Raw genomic sequence first — 23,222 nt, 5'->3', positions numbered from 1 at the left:
TCTTCGAAAAGGCTTAAATTTCCAAAACAATGCTGTGTGGTGCCTCACCACCCCAGAAGCACATTACCTCCTGTCCTGTTCCATCCCATTTTGCCCGACTAATGGAATCAGTGCCGACGTCCGTCCAGTAGACGTAATCATCCTTTGCATCCCAGTCCAGGGCCACTGCGTTGCGCACATCGGCCAAGGGGATGACGGCATCAGACAGGTCTTCTGTGTCGAAGCTGATACGACGGATGTCCATCCTTCGGGCAAAAAGCAGGAACTTGTCAAGACCTGATCAAAGGTCGAAAGGTCTTCTTTTAATTTCTCTAAGTTCAACAACATGGTAACAGACAACAGAAAATTATCTCGTTACGTCTTAAGCTCTGCTGCATCCACGCCCCTTTTGCATGGACTTCTATGATACGTGTATCCTACATAGTGGAGGACAGACAATGCATAGCTAGCAAGTGGGTAGGATGCTGTACGCATCTGCCGTTGGCAGGATTCTTGGGATGGGGACAGAGGAGGACTTGCTGCTGGGAAAGCATCTCCCCAAGGGCAGCAAGTCTGACACAAAATGAAAGCGGGCTGACAGTCCTTCTAAAAGGAGGAGAAACATCCTTTCACCAGTCTCCCATATAAATAAATAAGACATAAGGATGTGAGGGCCCTGCTGGATCAGCCCAGGGGTCCATCAAGCCTAGTATCCTGTGTCTCACAGTGACCAAGTTGATGCTTCTGGAAAGCCCAGGAGCAGGGCATGAAAGCAAATTCGCCTTAGTAACTGGCATTCAGAGGTATACTGCTTCTGAATCAGGAGTGTCATGGCTAGGAGCTGTTCATAAACATATGCCCCATAAATTATTTACTAATTTATTTATACAATTTCCTATCTGTCCTTTGCCTTAAGGTCCCAGGGCAGGCAACAACAGAATACACCATTATAAAACAGATAAAACTGTTAAAAGTATAGAACAGGTGAATCCTTTCCACATGGAAACAGAACAGTATAAATTCAGTATAAAATTTGTCTGAACCCTGTTTAAGAAACAACTATGCAAGTGGCATGTGATAGTATATGTCATAAGTGAATTGCGCATTGTGTCTTTTGTCTGTCTCGAATCATGACTGATTCCATTAGGTGACCCTGAAATCTAGTATGACGTAAGAGAAAAAGCATTCCCTCTATCCACATTCTCCACACCACTTTACAAACTCATGTCGTGTTCCATCTCTATCTCTCTATTGTGATGTAACCCACTTTTCAATTTAACCAAAAAAACCCACAAAGCTGTCTTTTATTGTTCTAAGCGAAAAACCTTCAAACATATTCACCTTTTCATATAGGGCTCAGTTACACCAATCATTTTGCAAGTTCTCTCCTGCATCTTCTCCATCTCTATAGTATTTTTTTATAGATTCAACCAGAATCCAACACAACATTTAAAAGGCAGCTCTGCCATCAATGTACATAAGCACTTTACATACTACCCATTTTGTTTACATAAACACTTCACAATATTGCCATTTTACTTTCAATCCTTTCCCTGATCGTCCATAGTATAGAATATGCCTTTTTTCTGTTTGTTTTGTCTGCAACCCTCCTCCTCTCTCTCTTTCTTTCTCTCTCTCACTCTCACATGCATGTACGTGCGTGTGCACAGACACTTATCAAGGTGTAAAAGCTCTTCTTTATCACACTTACTCTGAGCACAGGTGTGGCTGCTGGTCTTCCGAAAGCCTGTGGGGCAAGCACAGGTATACGACGTGTTGTTCGGTAGGCACAGGTGAGTGCAGCCCCCATTGTTGGCTCCGCAACGGTTTCTCCCTGCTCAAATAGCCAAAAACAACCACATATAAGGAAACTAGTAGAGAAAGCAAAGGCTTTAGTTAGTGTTTGGGAAAGATTCAGGGCTTCAAAAGGGCATGCTTTGGAAAAGCTGCTTTGGGTCTTCAAAGATAGCTCATGTGACCATGATCCCTGAAGTTGCTCTGCCCAAACATTCAGAATCAAGAGTCAAGATTTGGACCTTTAAAGCCTACCCATTTTTCTAGGTGAAAATAAGCTGGAAAATAAAAAGGGAGGGTTTGAGAGGTCCGAAAGCGCCCCACATTTATTTTGATAGGGGTTAATTTAATGAAACTTAACCTAACAGGACACATACTCTAAAAATGTTTCTCAACAACAGGAGATAGCTATTCTTTTCAAGCTCCATGTTTTAACCACGTCAGTGCAAATACAATGGGAGGAGTTCAACATACCACTAAAAAGACCATTCCGTCAACACAAGCGTTTCAGCTTGCCAGATGGAACCATCTCGCCTTGTCTCCCTGCCCCCAAACTCTGCTCTAGGAGTTCCCCTGATCCCACCCCCCACCCCTCGCATGTCAAATGTGGAAGAAAGGAGGAGGAGGGGGGGGAAAAAGCCCTGTTACACTAGCAGAAGAGCTTGTGCTGGCATCTCCTAGCAGGACTGATTAGCTGAATCTGGCCCAAGAGTGTCTCCAGATAGCAGGCGCTAATCACCATAGCCCTTTTCCTTCTGAAGTTACCTGCTGGTTGGCGCTGAGGATGCAATGTGTGGATGTCCATGGGGAAGTGGAGCTTGTTACGGATGATCTCCTGGTTCTTGCCAGTAAACTTGTTGGCGCTGTTTATGCTCTTGGTATGCCAATCTGTCCAGTACAAGCTGTCTTCAAACACCGTGATGGCAAACGGATGTGGAAGGCCTGCAGCAAGAGGGCAGTAAAGGCACATGGATTATTCTAGCCTCCAGAGAAAACAATACCACTCTTTCCAATGAGTGCTTCTACCCCTAACTCAGAACTGTCTCCAATTAAAGGAGTAAGCATGGCCAAGTCATGAGCTGAGAAGACATAGATGAAGCCCACTCCAAGGAGAAACATGACTGCTGATTTTAGAAGGTAAGTATAGCTTAGATCAGAGCTGTGAACAAACTGCATACAGTGCATTCCTATTCTATGTGACTCGAGAGCTTAAACTTCACTTTGACTAGTGAAGGTGATGGGCAGCAGCCTCTCTCATTGCTGACTCTGCCTCATACAATTAAATGTGCAAGACACAGGCAGAGTGTGCACTGTGTCTGTAGTTTCTTAGCACTGGAAGTCCAGTGGCCAACAGTTCCACTGTCCTTATTCATTATTTCATCAGAGCCACTTTTTCCCTGCTCTCCGTTGAACTCAATCCCAGAGCGAGTCACAATAAGAAATCCTAGTACAGTGGTACCTCGGGATGCGAACGGGATCTGTTCCGGAGCCCCGTTCGCATCCTGAATAGAACGTAAGATGCGTCTGTGCGTGCGCAGGTTGCGTTTCACCGCTTCCGCGCATGTCCGTGAAGTCATTTTAACCGTCTGTGCATGTGTGAGCGGCGAAACCCAGAAGTAACGCTCTCCATTACTTCCGGGTCACCGCGGAGAGCAACCCGAAAATACTTATCCTGAAGCATATTTATCCTGAGGTATGACTGTACAGTAATAAACACAACACTAAAAACCATTGGAAAAACTCATCAAAATCTGTAACAGCAAATCAGAATCAGCAACGGCAAGCTTCTACTCTTATTTCAAAACAATTTATCCAAATGCCAAACTGAAAAGATATGACTTTAAAAGGCACCTAAAACCCATTAGGCTCAATGCCGCCAATCAAATTTGGTGAGGGAGGGGCATTCCATTATCTCACCTTGGCTAATAACAGCCTTCCTGTTCTGTCCATCCAAGTCAGCCCTCTCAATAACGTGATGCTTGGCATCCACCCAATACATTCGATGCCCTGCGTAGTCAATAGTTAGCCCGTTTGGCCAGAAAAGATGAGTGTCAGCAATGATGCGTCGATTGGAGCCATCCATGCTGGAGTACTCGATGCGAGGAGTATTTCCCCAGTCTGTCCAGTAGATGGTGCTATTGGAGAAGAGAAAAGTTGTAAAGGCTGGAAATATGGGATCTTCGTGGATTAGGTGAAAAGCAACCAGGCACATCTATGGCAAAATGACAATAGATTATGCATTCAGGTGTTCAGGAGCACTCATGAGGCCTAAGAGAATGGGAACAGCTTCACTGCTAGTACAATAGTTCTCATGAGCAGAACTCTATTCAATAGATGCTCCTGCTGCTGGAGCAAGGGAGAGGATTTATTTATTTTTGCAAATTTCATTTTCGCCTGCAGCCCTCCGAAAAGCCACGCTGGAGGGTTGGGTGCAGGTGTGAAAGGGAAATTAGCAAAAAAGAAGAAGAACCGCACACACCCCAGTTGGAACCTCCAGCTGGTTTTGTCTGCAGGTCAGCTTGGCCAGTTTCAGTTCAGTATGTTTGGACAAATAAATTAACATGGGAACCACCATCCTGAAAACCAACCCCTCCTCACTCACCCCTCCATGGGGTGAAGGGCAATTGCGCGAGGCTTCTCCAGGTTCTCCCAGAGAAGCACCTTCCGGTGGGTGCCGTCCAAGTTTGCCACTTCAATGCGAGATGTTCCAGAGTCTGTCCAGTATAGCTTGTCGTGGATCCAGTCAATGGCCAATCCACCTGGGACACAAAACAGAAGGGAAGTCAAGGTGATTAGTGTATTCTGTGCAACGAAGAGAATCACATGAAGCAACTAAAGGAAAAGGGGAGCAGAGTCCTTCCTTCGCCATGCTTTGTCAAATCAAAGCTGCGCTACACTAGCAAAACCACTAGTTTATTGACCTAGAGATTCATCATTCCCCGCTTCAATATATGCCATCAATGTATTTCTATTCCCTGTGACTCTGAAATTCTCAAAGACGCTCACCTGGGCTCTCTAGCCCTGTGGACACCACTTCCTCCACGTTGCTGCCATTGAGATTAGCCCTCATGATGCGGTCCAGTGTGACGTCAGACCAGAAGACTAACTCCTTGCTATGGTGGAAATCAAGGGCGATAGCATTCTCCAGGTTGTTCAGCAGCAAGGTATACTCTGACCGGTGGGGTAAGACCTGCCGGATATCAATCCGATTGGCAAAAAGCAACACAGGCTCCGGCCCTGAAGGACATGGACAGACAAAGGAAGGGGGGCTGGTAAGACTGGATGCCATCACTGTCATAAAGACAATGCAGGGAAATACACGCAGAGAAATATGTTAACAAGAACATCTGTACCAATATCAGGATGTTGCCTGACCACTGTAGTACATGTGTCAGTGGCCTCAAGACTGGACTACTGCAATGCAATCTACGTGGGGCTGCCCTTGGGTCTGGTTCAGAAGTTCCAGCCGAATGTAGTGGCCAGACTGGCGATGGGGATCCCTGCCAATGCCATTGCTAAAACATCTGTGCTGGTTGCCCCTCGAGGTCCTTGTATTAATTTTCGAAGCCCTGGAACAAGTTAGGTCCAGGGTACCTCAGGGATCTCTTGAACCCTTCTATCCCAGCTTGATCGCTGAGAATGTCGGCAGGAGAGTCGGTGGTTGCTCCCCATGTTGGCGAGGCTCACTGGACAATAACAAGAAACGGAGCCTTTAGTGTCATTGGCCCAGCCCTCCGGAATGCTCTGCCGATACAGAATCAGCAGACGCCTTCCATTTCAACTCCTTCCTTATAAACTCAGTCTGAAATGTGGGGAAGGGAATCTGTGAAAATTTTTCCTATTGGGGTGGGGTTGCATATGGGCCACAGCACCCATGTCAACCCTCCCTTCCCGTAACTCCTCTGTTTTGCTCAAGTCAGAATCTGCAGCCCTTGCTGATGGGACTGGCACAGCTGCCATGTGGTTTCTCAGGAATCAGATGAATCAGCATATCTAAATCCTAGCAAAAAAGCCTCACATGAGCACTGCAAATCTCTTGGCTCAGCCACCTCAAAGCCTTTGACAAGCAAACATTCACTAAAAATCCAATCGTGCTCTTCATTCCAGGCTTCCCGACACCCACTCTGCTGCTTCTTACCCAGATGTGCAACTGCCTGCTAAAATGCTCAGCCATAAAGCTCCACCACTGCCACCAAACACATCCATTTTCTGTTTTCAACAGGAGCATGCAGGCAGGGAGGAGATAAAGAAAGAGCATGGGTCTTATTCTGTGGTGCAATCAGCAACTCAGGATTGAACTCCAAATAAAAGCTGAAGCTCCAAACTAAGCTGACAACATCGCATCAGGCACGGTTGTGTTTTTTAGGTAGTGACCGTCCAACCAGAGTGGAGAATCCCTTCTTACCCAGGGCTTTACAGCTGCGCTTGTCAGGGCGAAGTTCGTAGCCTTGCTCACACCAGCACTGGAAGCCGCCCTCGTTGTTGGTGCATCCCTGGCTGCAATAGCCTTCCTCTGCACACTCATTCACGTCTGAAGAAGGGAAAAGGAAGAAAGTATTCAGGTATGCAAAAGGGACTGGAAAGCTCTTCCTTATGCTCTGGATTCCACACTTGTTAATTTTCAGCTCACTATATGATAGAGGTTGCGAGAGGAGCTAAGAACTTAAGAGCTCAGACCAACAGGCCTTTCAGCCCGGTGTACCCAGTGGGCAAACAGCACATGAGTCCCAGAGCAATTACGTCGTTGGCCCTACACTTGTTTAAACCCCGGTCCTGGCAGCACTGGGGCAGAGGCCTGAGCAGGAATCTAAATTCCACATCCACTCATATTGTAGACATGCATGATTCTACCAACAGATGGCCCAAGGCATGAGGCTACTGACCTTGACATGACCTCCCATCCTCCAGGAGCCTGTAACCTGTGTGGCAGGTACACTGCACCGTCCCTCGGGTCATTTGGCACTTCTGGGCGCAGCCCCCGTTGTTGAGGTTGCAGTTTTCTTCTCCAGTCCGAAGACCTGCAGAATAAGCACATTAAGTTGAAAACTCACCAGGCAGCTGCTTATTTTTTCTAAAATGCTGCAGAAGCCCTACAAAGGCCAGGTTAACACATCACATTAAACCATAGCGTTTTTTAAAAAAGCAACAACAACCTATGGCTTAATGTGAACCATCCGTATATTGGTGCATGTTGCTCGCATTTTATTTCTCCACTCCTGCTGGAAACAATCCACACTCTGGCGCGTTGTCTGAACCCAGGGCTTACGGTTTGTTTCTCTCCAAACAAACCATGAGTGGAAGCCAAGGTTTGCTCTTGGCTTACTGCTTATGGTCTGTTTACAGGAAACAAGCCATGGGCACAGGTTCAGATTACACCAGAAGCCAGACCGTGACCTGTCTCAGGGCACTGCAGCAGGAGCAGAGGAGGAACAAAGCACCTATGTTTCCTGCAGTGTGTGGCAGCATGTTTCTTGTCCACACTAAACCACAGTTTATTTTAGCTATGGTCTAATGTGATGTGAAATGTCTGGGAAATTCCGGACGTACGGCAGCCCTGACTTACGGCAATTTTGGTCAGGGCTCTCATCACTGCCATCTCCACAGTCATTTACACCGTTGCACAGCTTTCTCTGACCAATGCAGCGTCCATTTCTGCACAGAAATTGATCTGGGGCACACTGGGGACTTCCTAAAGGGGCATAAAGGAAAGTTAGAAGCAGTTAAGAGAAGGTAATCTAATTTTCATGTACAGTAAGGATACTAGTTTATCTCCATTTGCAGTCACATTCTAGAAGATTCCACAGCCTCAGTAAAATACAGGAAGCCGCCTAATACCAAGTCAGAACATTAACCTACTGTATCTAGCTCAGTAGCCTCAACTTACACTGTAACTTGAAGTAATACTATATACATTGGGTGGTATTCAATGCTAGTCCCACAAAGAGTAAATCCACTGAAGTTAATGGACATGACTAACTTAGATCCATTATTTTCAATGGGGTTTCATTGTTAACTATGAAAACCCTTTAATAAAAACAAGTATTAAAATGAAGGATCAGGACATACTGGTTTGCTTCATCCAGTAGTTGGAACCAAATTGAACTCCCTTCCCAGTTCTGTAAATTCTAATATTTAAGAACTGTTTCTAATACAGGAAGGCTGATTGGGGTGGGGGACACACAAAACCCTGCAACACAACGGTTTGCTTTCACAGTTTTCACCTGTATCCTCGCAGTTTTCTTCATCGCTGTAATCAGTGCAATCATCCTCCCCATCGCAGCGCCAAGACAGGCGGACACAGCGGCCAGATTTACAGCGGAACTGGTCAGCTGTGCACATAGACGTAGCTGAGGAAATAAAAATGAGAGAACTCAGTGAATTCCACCTGTTCTTCATCATCATGTTTTTTTTGTATGTCACTTTACCCGAAAGTGCCTCACACCATCAGAAATGGTTTAGATAACTTTTCAGTAGAATTCACCAATTGGAAAGCATCCCTAACTTTAAATAAAGTCTCTTTCTTATTTTATATACCGTGATCTTTTTATGTGAACCACCCTTAGACCTCCGGATATAGGGCGGAATAATAATAATAATAATTTGTTGTTGTTGTTTAGTCGTTTAGTCGTGTCCGACTCTTCGTGACCCCATGGACCAGAGCATGCCAGGCATAAGGCAAATAAGCACGTATCAGAAAAGTTTACATAATAAAACACAGCAACGTTTAAATATTATTCACTAATTGCAAAACATCCCTAAATTTAAATAGCCATGCAAGCATTAATAGGCCAAACATATTAATGAATACATACTAAGATTAAACGAATACTTAGCAACAGAAACACAAATATATAATCCAAACAACAAAGCCAGCGTGTCTTATCCAAAACTGAAAGTTGCCCCCTGTCTGATATCCCCAGGGCCACACCCGCCCTTGCTGCCCCTACACTAAACCTCCTCTGCAAGCCCCAAGGCACTCACTGCAATTCTTCTCATCCGATTGATCGTCACAGTCAAAGTCACCGTCACATCTCCATCCAGCATTAATGCACAAACCATTGTTGCACATGAACTCGCCTGAGCGGCATGGCTGGTGAGAGGCTGCAAAGGGAAGACAGTGCATTACAATCCATTCTTTATTGAGCTCAGATTAGAGTAAATCCCAGGTACCTCCACTACATGTTCCCTAGGACATTTCCTTTCTTGCCTTTCCAACCCAGTGTTAATTCTGGGGAAATCCCTTGTTGCAAACAGAATCGCTGGAAGCAAATGTATTCTTGGATTTGTACTATTTCTTCTGAGCGTAGAAGCTACGGATTCTCGATGCAGCACAGTTTTGTCTTCTCAGAAATGAAATTGATTTTTTTTTTTTAATGCAATGCAGCAACCCACCCAGCACGCCATCGCCCCAGGTAACTTACAGCAGTCGGATTCATCAGACCAGTCCCCACAGTCATCGTCTCCATCACAGTGGTAGATGTCCAGGATACAGCGCCCATATGCACACTGGAACTCCTCCAGGCTACATGTTGTTGCTGGAATATCTGATGCTAAAAAAAAGGATGAAGAATACTTATGTAAGGCTAGCCACCCTGTGCTTTTGGCACTGTGAGCAACAAGGTACACAGGAACGCAGAAAATGGCCTTAAAACAAGTCACATCTTGGTCAATCTAGGCCAGAACTTCAGGCAAGAAGTCCCAGCACTACCTGAAGATGTCAGGAATTGAAACAGGGACCTTCTGTATGCAAAGCAGATGACCTATCACTAAACTGTGGCCCTTCTCAAATACAGAAAGACAAAAGAGGAAGGCATCACGCATATACAAGCCTGCCACTACACTGAAAAGTGTTTACCTGCACTGCAGCAATTCTTTATTTCTGGACGAAATGTTCATTGCTTTGCAAGCGTCCACCAAGAATGAAACCTTTGCAGCACTTCCCTATTGTAATCCCACTACTACATATCAGAAAAATGAAAAACAGGGCATATTTCTCATATTTGCAGTGGTCATGCCCAGCAGCAGAGACATTGCTTGGAAGGGGGTTGGACTCGATGGCCCTTGTGGTCTCTTCCAACTCTATGATTCTATGATTCTATGTATCTTATCAGGTCTCACATAAGGGCATTTGCCTAATTTACCTAGGCCTTCCACATGGTAACTGCCCCTAGCGGTCCCACACATTAAAGCCAGCATAGTGCATACAATGAGCATGCTGAAAATTTCGGTGTCGTGGAGGAGGCAGTCCCCTCCTGACATTCGGGTGCAGCAGGAATATCATGTCCCTGAAAAGTAACCTTGCAGCTGCTGTTCAGTGGTGCCACACCCTGATGAACGCTACCAAAAATAGAATTATTTGGGAGAACTTCCGGGGTGGCGCCACCGGCAATGGCGGACTCCCTCTGATCTGGAGGGACTAGCTCCACGTGAAACGGGTCTTTTCCGCTACGGCGAAGCGGGGACCCTTTCAAAAAGCACAGGCGGATGAAGCCTGTGACCATGGGACTCGGCGGGCACCTTTAGCGCCCCCCCAACCCACAAAAGAACCCACTAACGGGCTCCGGAGAGAAGAGGGGGAAGTAGCGCGGTGCTGAGAGTCAACTGCTTCTTCCGTGGAGCGAAGCCGCACAGCCGTTGCCAGAGAGCGCTGCCTTTTTCCTGGGACAATTTGGCTTCTAAAATAATTACCCGTGAGTACTTAAACTCGGACAATTGGACTTTAAATAAGGACTTGTGAGCAGAAAGGAAAATTGGACTTAAAAGTTTACCTCAATTTGGCACTGAAACGGGAAGGTCTAAACAGGAAGTCAGCCTTCCGTTTCTTTGTAGATAGATTAAAGCAAAGACATGGCAAACTAGAGCTCAGAAAATCGCTTGTAAAAGATTAACTTTCATCATTTAAAATTGTTGAACCCCCTTCGGAAGCAGGAGAAGAGGGGGGATTTTTTTGGACTGTTTAAACCTGCAGAAGTGAGTGTAAAGTAAAGTAACTTTCCACCGTCCTGATCCTGGAGCGGGGTGTCAGGACTGACGTTTTTTGAAGCTCATTGACCAGAGACAAACGTTTTTGACAGATAGCTATAAGAAGAGAAACATTGATTCCATTGTTCCCCTTCGCTTTTTAAAGGAACAAATATTGACAAAATATCTGAAAAAGGAAACTTTGTTGTTAGACTTGTCTTTAAAAGAAAGAACAAATAGAAGTTTTCCCCCTAGAGGGAGACTGTGAAACTGTAACCAACTCCTGGGAGCTTGCAGCTGTCACAGATTACAATCATGGGAATAGACTTCTGACCTTGCAGGACAATGTATTCAGAAGCTCTGTTGTGTGCTTTCTGTAAAACAAATGCCCTACTGGAACAGCTATATGAGAAGACGGATTTGATGACTAATGCGATCAGAAATTTTGAACAGGCAGTGGGAAATTATATGGAGCCCACCCAGGAATTAAATCAGGAGTGTGCCCTGACAGAACAGATGAGGCAAGAGGATGTTGCTGAATCTTGGGCGCCAGAGATGGAGGGAGCTGTGGCCCAGCAGGAACATGAGCTCTTGGATTTGACAAATGAACTTGGAAAAAGCCAGATTTGGAAAGATAAAGTTTGGTTTGGTTTGGAAATGGGGGGTTGGATAGACCCCCCTATGCAGGGATGTTTGGACTTTTCAAGTCTGGCAATGGGCCGTGAGATGTTTGGGGTTGTGGGGGCTCTTAATTTTGGAGGGATTTTGAAACATGTTCTTAAATACCACATGGAGTTTAGTGTGGACTATGGAAAAGGGGCTGATTTGTCGAGAAGGGTCAAAAACATTGTTAAGCTGGAGTTCCCACGAGTGAAAGGAGCAGGAGACAAAGGAAAATACAGTTATAAATATGAAGAAGAGCCGCGGAAGGGACATGGAAGAGACTTAAGGGCCTCGGATACAAGGTTACCAGGTTAATGCGCTAGATTGATGGGATAATAAGGACTGACAAAACCCGGGACCAGGAGGAAGGGACGCTGGATGAAGATTGGATTGTTTTTATTTCTTTTTTTTACTACTAGGATTGTTTTATAAAATTGATGAATGTTAGAAAAATGTTGGAACGAAATTACTTGGCTTTAGCAAAAATGTTTAAAGAATTATGTAAGAATATTATGGTTATGGGAAGTTGGTAAAAATAAGATTTAAGTTTTAAGCTTTAAGGTTCTTTATAGTAAGATAAGATTAAAATAGATTAAGGTAATGTAATGACAGAATATTATGAAATATGGAAAGGATTTGCTGCGACAATTAACAACTAGGATACAAAAAAAGGGAGGAGTAGGAGGTCAAAGAAAGAAGGTAATGACAGTTGAGGATTTGAGAATGATGGATTTGTTTTTGAGTGTTTGTGGTGTATTTTTGTTCTTTGAATTTGTATTGTTTGATGTGGTTTGTTTTTTCTTTGTTTTTTCTTTCTCTTTTTCTGCTTTGTTCTCTTTTGTAATTCTAAAAAAATTTCAATAAATATCATTTAAAAAACAAAACAAAAATAGAATTATTTGGGCAGGCAGACGCAGCAGCGTGTGTGTGTGTGTGTGTGTGTGTGTGTGTGACATCACACATTTTAAGAACAGCAAATTTCAGCACATGGGCAAATCCATGGGGGAACCATAATGTGAACTGACTTATGGTGATCTGCAAGCATGCCAAGTGTTCATCAAGTGCTCAGAGCCCGCTGTTTTCTAAAGGCTCCCAAAAAGCAGGCTAACCTTTTGAGATAGCTCCAGGCCATCACAGAGCTATAATTTTCCCTGTACCTGGAACCACACCCATATACACCTAAGAGCTGACTGTGCCAAGGTCTGATGTTAGCCAAGTTGCTAAGGCTGAAAAGCAGAGGGCACATTTGAGAGTTTAAATCTTGCTAACACTGCTGAGCAGAAGACATCCTGAGCAGTGCCAGGCTTTTGAAGAATTCGGCTTCTTTCAAAATGATGCCAGAACAAACATCTCTCTCTCTCCCTTTTTTTTATTGTAAGAATTCTTCCCAAGAACTCTGACCCTGTGCAGCACCCAGCATAATCTATGACAAAGGTTTTACAATGAAGCCCTTCTCCACGGCAATTCTTTATGGCACAGAAAAGAGCCCTCCAAGGAGAATTAGGCAGGACAAGAACATTCTGTGTGTGTTGGGACAATGTGCCCAGGCACCACTGTCAGGACTGTAAGATTCAAAGAGGGAAGAAACCAGAACCACAGAACACAAAAAGAAAAAGATAACTCTGGGAGGAAGCCTGAGCAGAACTGCCACAGCAGGGGATGCACAAGTGTTCACACACACACACACACACACACACCAGCATTAGATTAGGTAAGGCAAATGAACGGCCACCAAGAGCCTAGCACGCTGGAATCCAGACCAAGGGTGGGCAGTGGTACATCTTCTGGTGATCCGCAGAAGATCAGTAAATCTGACTCCTGACCAATTTACCAATAGCAGCGTGAGTGGGGAGGAAACTCCTCCCTCTCTAAATTAGACTGCTGAAAGAATGAAACCCTGGTGTGAATGAAAATCAAAGAGTAGATTTTTTTATTTTTTATTTTTGCATTAAAAATTCAACTTGGTTCTGGTACTACAAACAAATCCTGGGGTCGCACACATGCTGCTCCATAATTTGAAGTGCTTGCGTCCTCCCTCCCCACTAAGCCAATGTTTTGCATGTGGCTCTGGTTGTAGGGAAAAGGGTAGAGCCTAAAAGTTCCATGCATGCTCATCACCTCTGGTCCAGACGATGCTTAGGGTCAACCGTTCTGGCCATGTATCTTTTTCCATTGCAAATACTAACCAAGAGGGATGGGGAACTTGGGGGCAGAGAAGCACAAATGATGTAGCAAGGCTACACCTTTCTAAAAGGAGGAAACACTACTCACCTTGGGTGTGTTTTTTTAAAAAGCTATTAAGGCAGATTTTTAAGAAGTACCCAGGCCTAAGAAGATACCTTTCCTAATCCCTCTTTTACCCTGCCGCTAAACATGGCAACGTTTGAGTTTCGTTCCTCTCCCATCCCTGAGGCATGGATGTTTATTAATAACCAGCGAGGGAAGGCCCAGCCAATGAACAGGAGAGAAAGAGAGAGGTTGGCTTTCTCTCTCAGAGCCTTTTTCCTGGCTCAGAAGTCTTTGCAGCTTTGGCTGCTGGCCAGCTCTTATTATCTGGGGAGATAAAAGACAACCCCACACAACACCGTTCCCCACCCTTGCCCTTCAGGAGCTGGCAGCCCCGGTCGTCTTCCCCACCCCCACCCCCAGACCTTTTGAAGTTTCCTCCTATCTAGAACAAATTCTGCAAAATGCCCTTGAGACAGAAGTGGAGGAGGAGGAAGAGAGAGAGTTCTGCCATTGCTACTGCTCAGACATAGAGGTAAGCGGGGAAACAGAAACCTGATAAAAAGTGCTAAATGACAGGCAACCCCACAATAGGCTACAGCCAGCTCCCCCAATACTCCCAGCAGCTAATTCCAAAAATCTTTTAACTCACTGGTGATAAAATTTAAGGACCAAGCAAAGGGAGATCATGGGAGGGATGATTCCATAGGCTGCAGCCAAGGGTAAAGTCCTGGGAAGGAACTCATCGAGAGTGCTTCCTCAGAATCTTTGGCACAAATTAAAGTAGATCCTCTTCCACCACCCACCCACCCCAAAAAGTTGAGCCGCATTCCCATGCTCACAAAAATCTTTGGTCAAGGTGTGGTTCAAAGCCCCAGCGCTCAGGAAACAGATAGGGGAAACAAACCTCAAGTTGCCAAGAGATACCAGAGATATACAAAATGAATAACATGGTGGCTTTTATGGGACCAAGAAAACAAATAGACTAACTTAAAAGAAAAAAAGCAGCACTACTTTCTTAAGTGGTAGCAAAAGGTTAGCTGAATTTTTCCTACCAACAGAGCAACAATAGCTCGTATCAAAAGATACAGGCTGCTCAGGGGATTGCAGCCATCTTAGTCTCACAAATTTAGAAACACAGAGAACTTTTACACACAACTATGAGTAAGAGAACGTGGCTGGTAGCTTGGTTTAGCTGCAGATGTTGAAAACTTTGCAGAGTGGTTTATCTCCCCCCCCCCCCCCCACTTCTACAGGGGCAGCAGGTCAGTGTTAGGAACTGGGAGCCCAGGTTTCAAATCCAGTGTCAGCCATGAAGTTCACTGGGTGACCCAGGGTCCGTCCCTGTCTCATAACCTAACCTACCTCACAGGATTGTTGTGGGGATAAAATGGGGAGGGGGAGAACCATGTATGTCAATTTGAGCTCCTTGGAAGAAATGTTATTAATGATAACCAACCTGCATAATGGGAGGGTGGCGGTGATTAACATGCCCTGCCTTTGAAGAAAAGGGCAAGTCCAACACAACTCTCCCCTTAACCTAAGTGTTTCTGGAGTAACACTCAAGGAAGAATATGAATGGAAATGGTGACGTTGCAACTAAAAATCTTATTGCTTTCTCTTTGAGCAGCATATCAGACCCTTTAAAGTTCGTCCTTGCTCACAGGTATTTCTTGAATAATGAATATGGATTTTAAACTGCAATGTGACTTTTCCCCATTTGCGTTTATTACGAGTCTCTCTAAAAAACATCATTGTGGGAGAATGCGTTGCTCTTTTAAGACAGAAAGAGAAGAAAGGTGCTGCAGAAGGTTACAGCTGCTCTAGCTGCAGCCCATTATCATTTCAAAGCTTAAGAGATGCATGCTGTTATCAAAGGGAGGAGGGGTGATGTAATTTTAAGCAGAGCTTTGGGCTCAGGAGTATGAATTTGGCAAAATGCCTGCACAGATTTGCACTGCTAATCTATATGCTCTATTACACCACTGCAAGGCTTCGGAGTCACAATAGGTCCTTATTTCAAGAGAAAACTGACGTATGCCTAGCATTCATTACAAAAGATACCATGTGACATCAGAGTGGAAAGTACGACTTGGGGGAGAGAGAATACTTACGGCAGTTCTCTTCATCTGATCCATCCTTGCAGTCTGTATCCCCATCACAAAACCAGTGTTCAGCAATGCAGCTGCCATCGCTGCAGCGGAACTCCTTGTCCGAACACTTCCTCATGTCTGCAAGGCAGGACAAGGAGCAGTTCAATGGAAAGGTCATTCCCCCATCCCATCCCACCCTCCTAGGAACCAGACTCTGATCAGGCGACCCACCTGTCAACATGAGAAGGTGCCTCAACACCCAACTCATCATCTGCTAGCCCACAAATGTGCTCACTGCTTATGTGCTCTTTCCTTGTTAATACAGTCATACCTCAGGTTAAGAACTTAATTCGTTCTGGAGGCCTGTTCTTAACCTGAGGTACCACTTTAGCTAATGGGGCCTCCTGCTGCCGCCGTGCGATTTCTGTTCTCATCCTGAAGCAAAGTTCTTAACCCGAGGTACTATTTCTGGGTTAGCGGAGTCTGTAACCTGAAGCGTCTGTAACCCAAGGTACCACTGTACTAGGCAATGGGTTAATTTTTGAATGGATCTTCAGGAATTCTGAAGAAATACAAGAAGGTTCACACAAGGCTGGTGATAACATGACAATGGGGTTTTGTCTGGGAGAGGCCCAACCTTCCAGGAGCAGCCTATAGCAACAAAGGAATGCAGCATAGTTCCTATTGCTCGGCCCAGAATAATCAAATGTGTAATCTTAATTTCCTCTGAGGTAACCAGTGTGGTGTAATGGTTGGAAGCATCGGACTAGGAACTGGGAGACTAGGGTTCACCATGAATCATGACGCTCACTGGGTCTCAGCCAGACGTACCTCATGAAGTTGTGAGAATATAATGGGGGGGGGGACCACATATGCCACCTTGGAGGAAAGGCGGGATTTGCAGGTTATATAAATACAACTTTAACATCATATCATATACAATAACGGTCTGGTTGGAGAGTTATTCCCAGCCTTCTCCCTCTGTGCAAATACTTTATGAGCATTTTTTGTTTCGATCTCACCCACTGACTTGGAAGCAGTGACCAACCAGCCCTATCTGCTACACTAAATCCCCACTGCCAGCAGCCTTCCTGCAAAGATTCTGAAATGCACAAATCTTAGCCCACTGCCTTCAGCAAAAGTCCACACAAGCCCTTCTCTAGCAATCTCTGTGGGATTTGGCTACTAACCACATTGTTCATCGCTGTTGTCTCCGCAGTCATTGTCACCGTCACAGTGCCACAGGCTGCGTATGCAGTATCCATTCTGGCATGAAAACTCATCCTCCTTGCACTCCCGGGGAGCTGTAAAGGATACAGGAAGCACAAACGGCGAGCAAAGTCAGAAACACACACAGGTTCGCTTAGCCGGGAAATTGTTTGTGTGCTGCCCAGCATCATTGAGAACTGTGTCCTCTATCAATTTATGGGGTACGCCCTTATTACGGGAGCCCAGCATCAAGCGAACAGCAGCATGAGGACACCATCCCCAAGGGCTTGAGGCAGCGCATCCCACCTACCAAAGGAGGCCACTCAATGCCCAGCCTGGCTGGGACTGCAAACTACACCACAGTAATTACAACTGTTGCTAATAACAACAACCGTGGTTTTTAGTGACCTGTCTTACTCCTGCAAAGAGCCAGCTATGCTTGAGATATGCCAGCTATGCTCTTTGTGCTCTCGGAAAACGATTCTGAACAGGGGCCTGCAGAAGCAGATTGCCGGGGGGGTGGAGCCACGACGCCAGCTTCCCAGGCAGGTGAGTCACGACTCTGGAGCCGCTATCCTACCAAGTAGGGTGGAACAGCAGTAGTGGCTCTGCCCTGTTTCTGAGGACCGGTGATGAGTGAACTTACGGCAGTCTTGCTCATCGGAGTCATCTTCGCAGTCATTGTCTCCATCGCAGACCCATGAGCGACGGATGCACTTGCCGTTGTCGCAGTGAAAATCCAAGGGGGAGCAAGTGGGCAGCACTAGAATGGAAGGAGGAGAAGAGAGGGAACTGATTAAGAGCACCCAAAAGGTTTCACCAATACATGGGGTTTTTGTTTTGTTTTGTTTTAATCCTACAACACTTGTGCCAAGAGAACTAGAAACAATAAAAGAGAAATTACACACGACCAACTTACTAAAACAAAGTTAGTAACCGTAATGAACCCAGGATACTTCTGTCTGGGCAGGGCTCTCTTTATCCAAGCTTTTTTTTCTTTTTCTTTCACTATTTCCCCCCCTTCAAAATAATAAAAACGGTTACAAGAAAAACTGGGTGTAAGTCTAGTTATGTAATATAATCTCCACCAAAAATAAGACATTACATTGATTATGTAATGTCATTTCAAGCATATTCTTAAGGCATTAGTGGTTAATATCGCTCTCCACAGACAAATTTGAGTAGTTGGTAGGGGAGAATTGTTATGTTCATCCCTTGCATATGAAAAGAAGGAAGACCAGGATTCTTTTTTTGGTCAATATTTTTTATTCCATTTTTTATAATGTATATAAAACAGAGAGAACAGATATAACAACTGGTGAAAATGAAAAGATGAAAAACAAAACTATAAAACAGGCGTGTAGAACGAGTACAAGGTTTCAACAAGGGTATCTCTTCTTGTTACACACCTTCTGCTACCCTTCTTAGCCTGGTTAGTCGCTCTGAGATGACCGCATCCCAAATGCTGCTCAACAATACCTCGAGGGTAGCTCAGCCTGAGATTTCCAAAAGCACACTATCACCAAAAGTGAAAGCTGCATGACATAAAAGCAATGCAGAACAGGAATCGCTATGCCAAGAGCTGTAGCTTAGTTGGTAGAGCATCTGCTTTGCATGCAGAATGTCCTATGATGGATCCCTAAGTAGGGCACCTCTGGGTGGGGCTGGGAAGAGCGCCCAGCCTGAAATCCTGGAGGGCCACTGTCACTCAGTGTAGACAGGCTAATGGTCTGGGCTCAGTATAAGGAAGCTTCCTACATTCCTGGCAAAAGGGGGAAACCTATTTCTCTCCCCTCCTTCTTTTAACTAAGCAAGAGAATGCGTGCGAATGCCAGACAACAAATGAGCCACAAGGGCACACTTGTTGCTCTATTAGTTGTTCATTTGGAGAGGCCCCAACTACATCCCAAGACGCGCGCAGTGAGAATGCGTCCACAATTCTCAGCGGTTATTCAGTACTGGCAGCCTCACATCCCCAAGCAAGCAAGAAGAATAATCCCTTAGAAAGGTGAAGCTGCCATCCGTAAAAGGCCGGAATTCAAAAGGACAGCATAAATCAATCACAGCCCTGCCTCCCCCCTCAGGGTTGAAAGAAACTCTCAGCCTTTGGGAGGGCTGCGCTTTCAAGGGCTGCCAACTATGACTGGAAGGGAGTAGCACCGGGACTTTGCTCCTGACAGGTGTGTTCTCCAAAGGAACAATGTTACTTCCAACTATTTTTAAAAAAAGAAAGGAAGAATAGAACAGAGCAAAGATGGAGATTGTGAAGCCCTTTCATCCCTGCCTGGTCTGCTGATACTATCTCCCAGCTGTCATCACCTGGGCTTCTTCCCTTCCACCAACACAAGAGAATGGCAGGGGAATGAATGCAGCAGTAACACAAGGAGCAGGAGGAAAGAGAAGCCCCCTTGCAGTCTAGGAACGACACTCTGGATGGTCAGTGTTGCTTGCTTCAAGCTCCACATCAACTGGAATTGCCTGCCACTGTCCAGTGTAAACATCAGTTAACCGCACAGTACAGATTGTCCTTTTCCATTTCCCCGTTTACCTGACTTTATCTAAGGCAATGGCTGCAAGTTTAACATGGGAAAGCAAAACCCATGTTCCCAGCCTTGAAGATTTGTAGCTCAAATGGAAGGAAGGAAAAACTGTTCCTAGCCAAGGGAGAAAGGGATGCAAAAGTTACCACAACATATAACCAGGCTGTTATTGGAAGATGAACTTCAAAATTAGTTGCGTGCTCCTCCAATGGGTGGCTTTACTCCTTACGATTAGAAGTCCTCTCTTCTAAAATGCTCTAGGTGAATAGGTGGAATGGGATTATGTTGGCTGGCCCCAAACTCACCTCTGAGCTCTGGAACAGAAGCTGAAAATAAGGTTTTTACAAGCCAGAGCTGCAAAGGAAGAAGAAGGAATGCACTGGTACATTCCCAATACTTCCTTGCAAATTTGGCATCACTGCTTTGTCTGATGTCAAACAGCTCCAGATGACAGGCCTTGTTTTCTCATAACCACCTCACAGGTCATATGGGGAGGTATGGTCGGTTATTAATTTGTTTTTTAACATGATGGAACATTCAAACATGGGGTCTCCATTTGCATTCTGAATTGGTATAATTCCAGAAGGCCCATGTCATGTGCTTTCTAAATCCACAGACCCAGTCCTTCCTCGACAGCAATTAGGTACCATTCAAATGACTGCTTTCATGGGTTGGACCAGCAAACTATGCTCGTGATGAAACAAATGAATGCTTCACAGATCCAAACAGCAATGTTTCACATATCACACAACTCCTAGAACACAACTGCAAGGGCACACTTGGATTACACCATCATTGGTTTTTTCCCTTCAGATCTCTTAATGTGAGATTGAGTACCCCCTTATTTTGCCTTGCATGAACAGCAGAAGAAATATTTGTTGTTTCATATATTTCAGGTTAAAACAAGAATGTAAACCTGCTGGTTGACAATCTGAGATCATGCACATTTAATTCTCGGCTCAATTACAACACTCTGTAACCCCTTACTGGTTAAATGCAGTATGAAAAATACAAGTTTTGTGATTGGGACGCTTTCAAAACAATGTATAAGCCATACCAATTCTGCTCTTTCTATATCTAATGTAACTTAAGCTACTTTTCCATCCTGGCCAATGAAGAGTAAGGCATAACTAGAAAGCTATTTATTCTGAACTATCTCTTCATTTCCTTAACTCCTGGAAATACTGTCTTCTTCTCCATAAAAAAGGGGGGAGGGGTTTTAAGACCCAGGAAGGCAGAGCACATTGATGTGATGGGAGAGGAGATAGCACTTTCTCTGTGCAGACCAAACTCTCCCAGGCCTCAGCTGTAGCACAAATACACACAATCCCACCCCTCCCAACATATGCAGCCTTGAGCCCCAGCATGACTAATCACCAAAGGTCTGAGCAGTAGCCGCCTGGAAGGGAATTTGCATGCTGGCTCTCTGGGGGAGAATTCTTCTGGCTCCCACAGGGTTAGGCCATTAGCGCTGGTTCATAGCGGATACCATTATCCTATTGAACTGCTGCTACTCTCATGAGGCAACTGCTCAAAATGAAATTCCAAACCTACAGGGAGTAGTTCCTCCCAATGTAATGCCCTCCTTAAATATGAAAAATGAGCTTCAAGTTAGGGGGAGAGAGAGGGGGGCGGGAGGGAAAGTGACACAGGGAAACGGTTACACACAAAGAGGGGCCCTTGTTCCCTCTTCAGCATGTCTGACAATCCAGCAAAGTCAGGCTGTGTTGTTCATACTTGGCCATGGGTGGACCATCTTCAGACTTGCAAGGTCTATTTTGGATTTTTACTAGAACTTCAAGCTCCACCAACCAGAGCCAGGTGCAAAATAATAGCTCAGGGTGGATGGACACACAGTTATAATTAAGGAATGGGGTGCTGGTGCGAGCACATCCTCAGTCCAGGAGTTTGTTTCCAGTATCATAGAACATCAGATCCCAAGAAGAATGTAAGCTCCTAAGAAGAACATAAGCAAAGTGCTACGATATTAGACTGCTGGATAAATTGCAATGGATCAGGAAGAGTTTGACAACTAAATGCTTAACAATGGCAACAACAGAAGGCTTTTTCTTTCAAAGTAGACTGTTAGAGGAGGGATAGTACCTCTGACGGGGGAAACGTCATGCACCTTCTGGGGTCTACCTCTGCTCCTCACCCTGCACTCAGCTCTCACCTGTAACTCCCAGAAGCTGTCAGCATGTGACAGCAGCAACACGCCAGGAAACAATTCTGACTGGCCAGCTTAACTAGGTGAGGGTAGCTGATGGGTCTCAAACCCTTGGTGAGTTAAGGACTTCCCCTGTGTGTCAGGGGATTGAGACAGGTTCTGGGGGATTGAGCAGCTGAAACTAATAGAGGGTCCAATGGTCAAGAAGGCGGTTTCTGTAGAGGGAATGGAGGGACAGAAAGGGACCCATCTAGGGGAAGGAAAACTCGGATCCTAAACCTCTGCTGCCTTGTGTGGTATCTTCAGGAGAAGAAAAGGCTAAGGAGTAAATCCTACACAAATCCGGAGTGGAGCCTCCTTCTGGCAACTCCTGCAGCCAAGCTGGTGCCAAATGTATTCCTCTGATTTCCTTTAGACCGCCTCAGTGAGATCAAGTGGGGGGAGGCTGTCTCGTTGTTTGGGCAGCCCAGGGCATCCAGATACACTCCCCATTTTCTACCTTGAAAATGCAAACCGCTCCAACTCCTATGCCAGCCTAGGTCTTCAGCAAAATAATTACTCCCAGTTTTGAAGTGGAAATCACATTCACCTTTCCTCATCCCTTTAGAAACCTCCCCAGCAAGTCTGGGAAAGTGATGCAATGGGTATGAAACCAAAAGCCCTTCCTTCCTTCCTTCACTCCACCTATGTTAGGAGGTCCCGGAGTACACACAATTGGGGTGAAAAACTAAGGGAAGTGTCTGACTAAATAGTAATTATAAAATGATTGCATCCTTGCCAATAAAAATAAAAATAAACCAAACGCTAGAGTTCCATCCAGGAAACTGCAATTAACAGCGGTCAAAGGGTATCAGCAAAAGTCTAAAAAAAGGAGAATAGCTCTATACTGTTTTGCATCAAGAGTCAGAAGCATGACAGAGGATGCGCTCATTGGAAAGAATCTGGCTCTCCAAAAACATGCGCATACCCTGGAGGCCAGAGTCAAAGTGGCCAACTTTGAGGAGCTGAAGGAGACAGAGAGAAAATTACCTCCACTGTCAGAGTAAGTCTGTTTCTGAATACCAGTTGCTGGAAATCACAGGAGAGTAGAGCGCTGTTGTACTCAGGTCCTGCTTATGGTCTTCCCACAGGGATCCGGTTGGCCACTGTGAGAACAGGATGCTGGACTAGATGCGCAACTGGCATCATCCAGCTAGCCCTTCTTAAGTTCTTATACGATATCTATAACATAAGCTAACCACTTTTTTCAAAAGTCCACATATTCCTTATACAGTGGTACCTCGGGTTACATACGCTTCAGGTTACATATGCTTCAGGTTACAGACTCCGCTAACCCAGACATAGTGCTTCAGGTTAAGAACTTTGCTTCAGGATGAGAACAGAAATCGTGCTTCGGTGGCGCGGCAGCAACAGGAGGCCCCATTAGCTAAAGTGGTGCTTCAGGTTAAGAACAGTTTCAGGTTAAGTACGAACCTCCGGAACGAATTAAGTACTTAACCAGAGGTACCACTGTATATTGCATACATATAGTACATGAAGTAGCACTTTATGTAATAGAAGCCTTAAGTTATGAGGCTTTTCATCTAGTCA

At 45.1% G+C, this 23,222-nt stretch overlaps 1 protein-coding gene across 4 annotated transcripts in view; it reads right to left on the bottom strand.

Annotated features, from left to right (window-relative positions):
- LRP4 (LDL receptor related protein 4) overlaps window positions 1-23,222 on the bottom strand; it is a 97,645-nt gene that overhangs the window by 24,745 nt on the left and 49,678 nt on the right. For 3 of the 4 annotated variants that reach the window (XM_081020309.1, XM_081020307.1, XM_081020308.1), the window contains exons 3-17: window positions 17,572-17,688; window positions 16,907-17,020; window positions 15,738-15,854; window positions 9,195-9,323; window positions 8,755-8,874; window positions 7,995-8,120; window positions 7,337-7,462; window positions 6,657-6,791; window positions 6,179-6,304; window positions 4,780-5,010; window positions 4,376-4,532; window positions 3,691-3,908; window positions 2,539-2,715; window positions 1,691-1,816; window positions 68-276 (exon numbers count right to left, since the gene is read on the bottom strand). In XM_081020309.1, coding sequence (XP_080876435.1) covers window positions 68-276; window positions 1,691-1,816; window positions 2,539-2,715; window positions 3,691-3,908; window positions 4,376-4,532; window positions 4,780-5,010; window positions 6,179-6,304; window positions 6,657-6,791; window positions 7,337-7,462; window positions 7,995-8,120; window positions 8,755-8,874; window positions 9,195-9,323; window positions 15,738-15,854; window positions 16,907-17,020; window positions 17,572-17,688 — 2,228 coding nt within the window. The remainder of the gene's footprint in view (window positions 1-67; window positions 277-1,690; window positions 1,817-2,538; window positions 2,716-3,690; window positions 3,909-4,375; window positions 4,533-4,779; window positions 5,011-6,178; window positions 6,305-6,656; window positions 6,792-7,336; window positions 7,463-7,994; window positions 8,121-8,754; window positions 8,875-9,194; window positions 9,324-15,737; window positions 15,855-16,906; window positions 17,021-17,571; window positions 17,689-23,222) is intronic. The other variant, XM_081020306.1, reaches the window with a different exon arrangement.

Source organism: Podarcis pityusensis (genome assembly GCF_964106645.2).
Source record: "Podarcis pityusensis genome assembly, chromosome: 1".
NCBI lineage: Eukaryota > Metazoa > Chordata > Lepidosauria > Squamata > Lacertidae > Podarcis > Podarcis pityusensis.
This window is presented reverse-complemented; position numbering and strand designations above follow the sequence as displayed.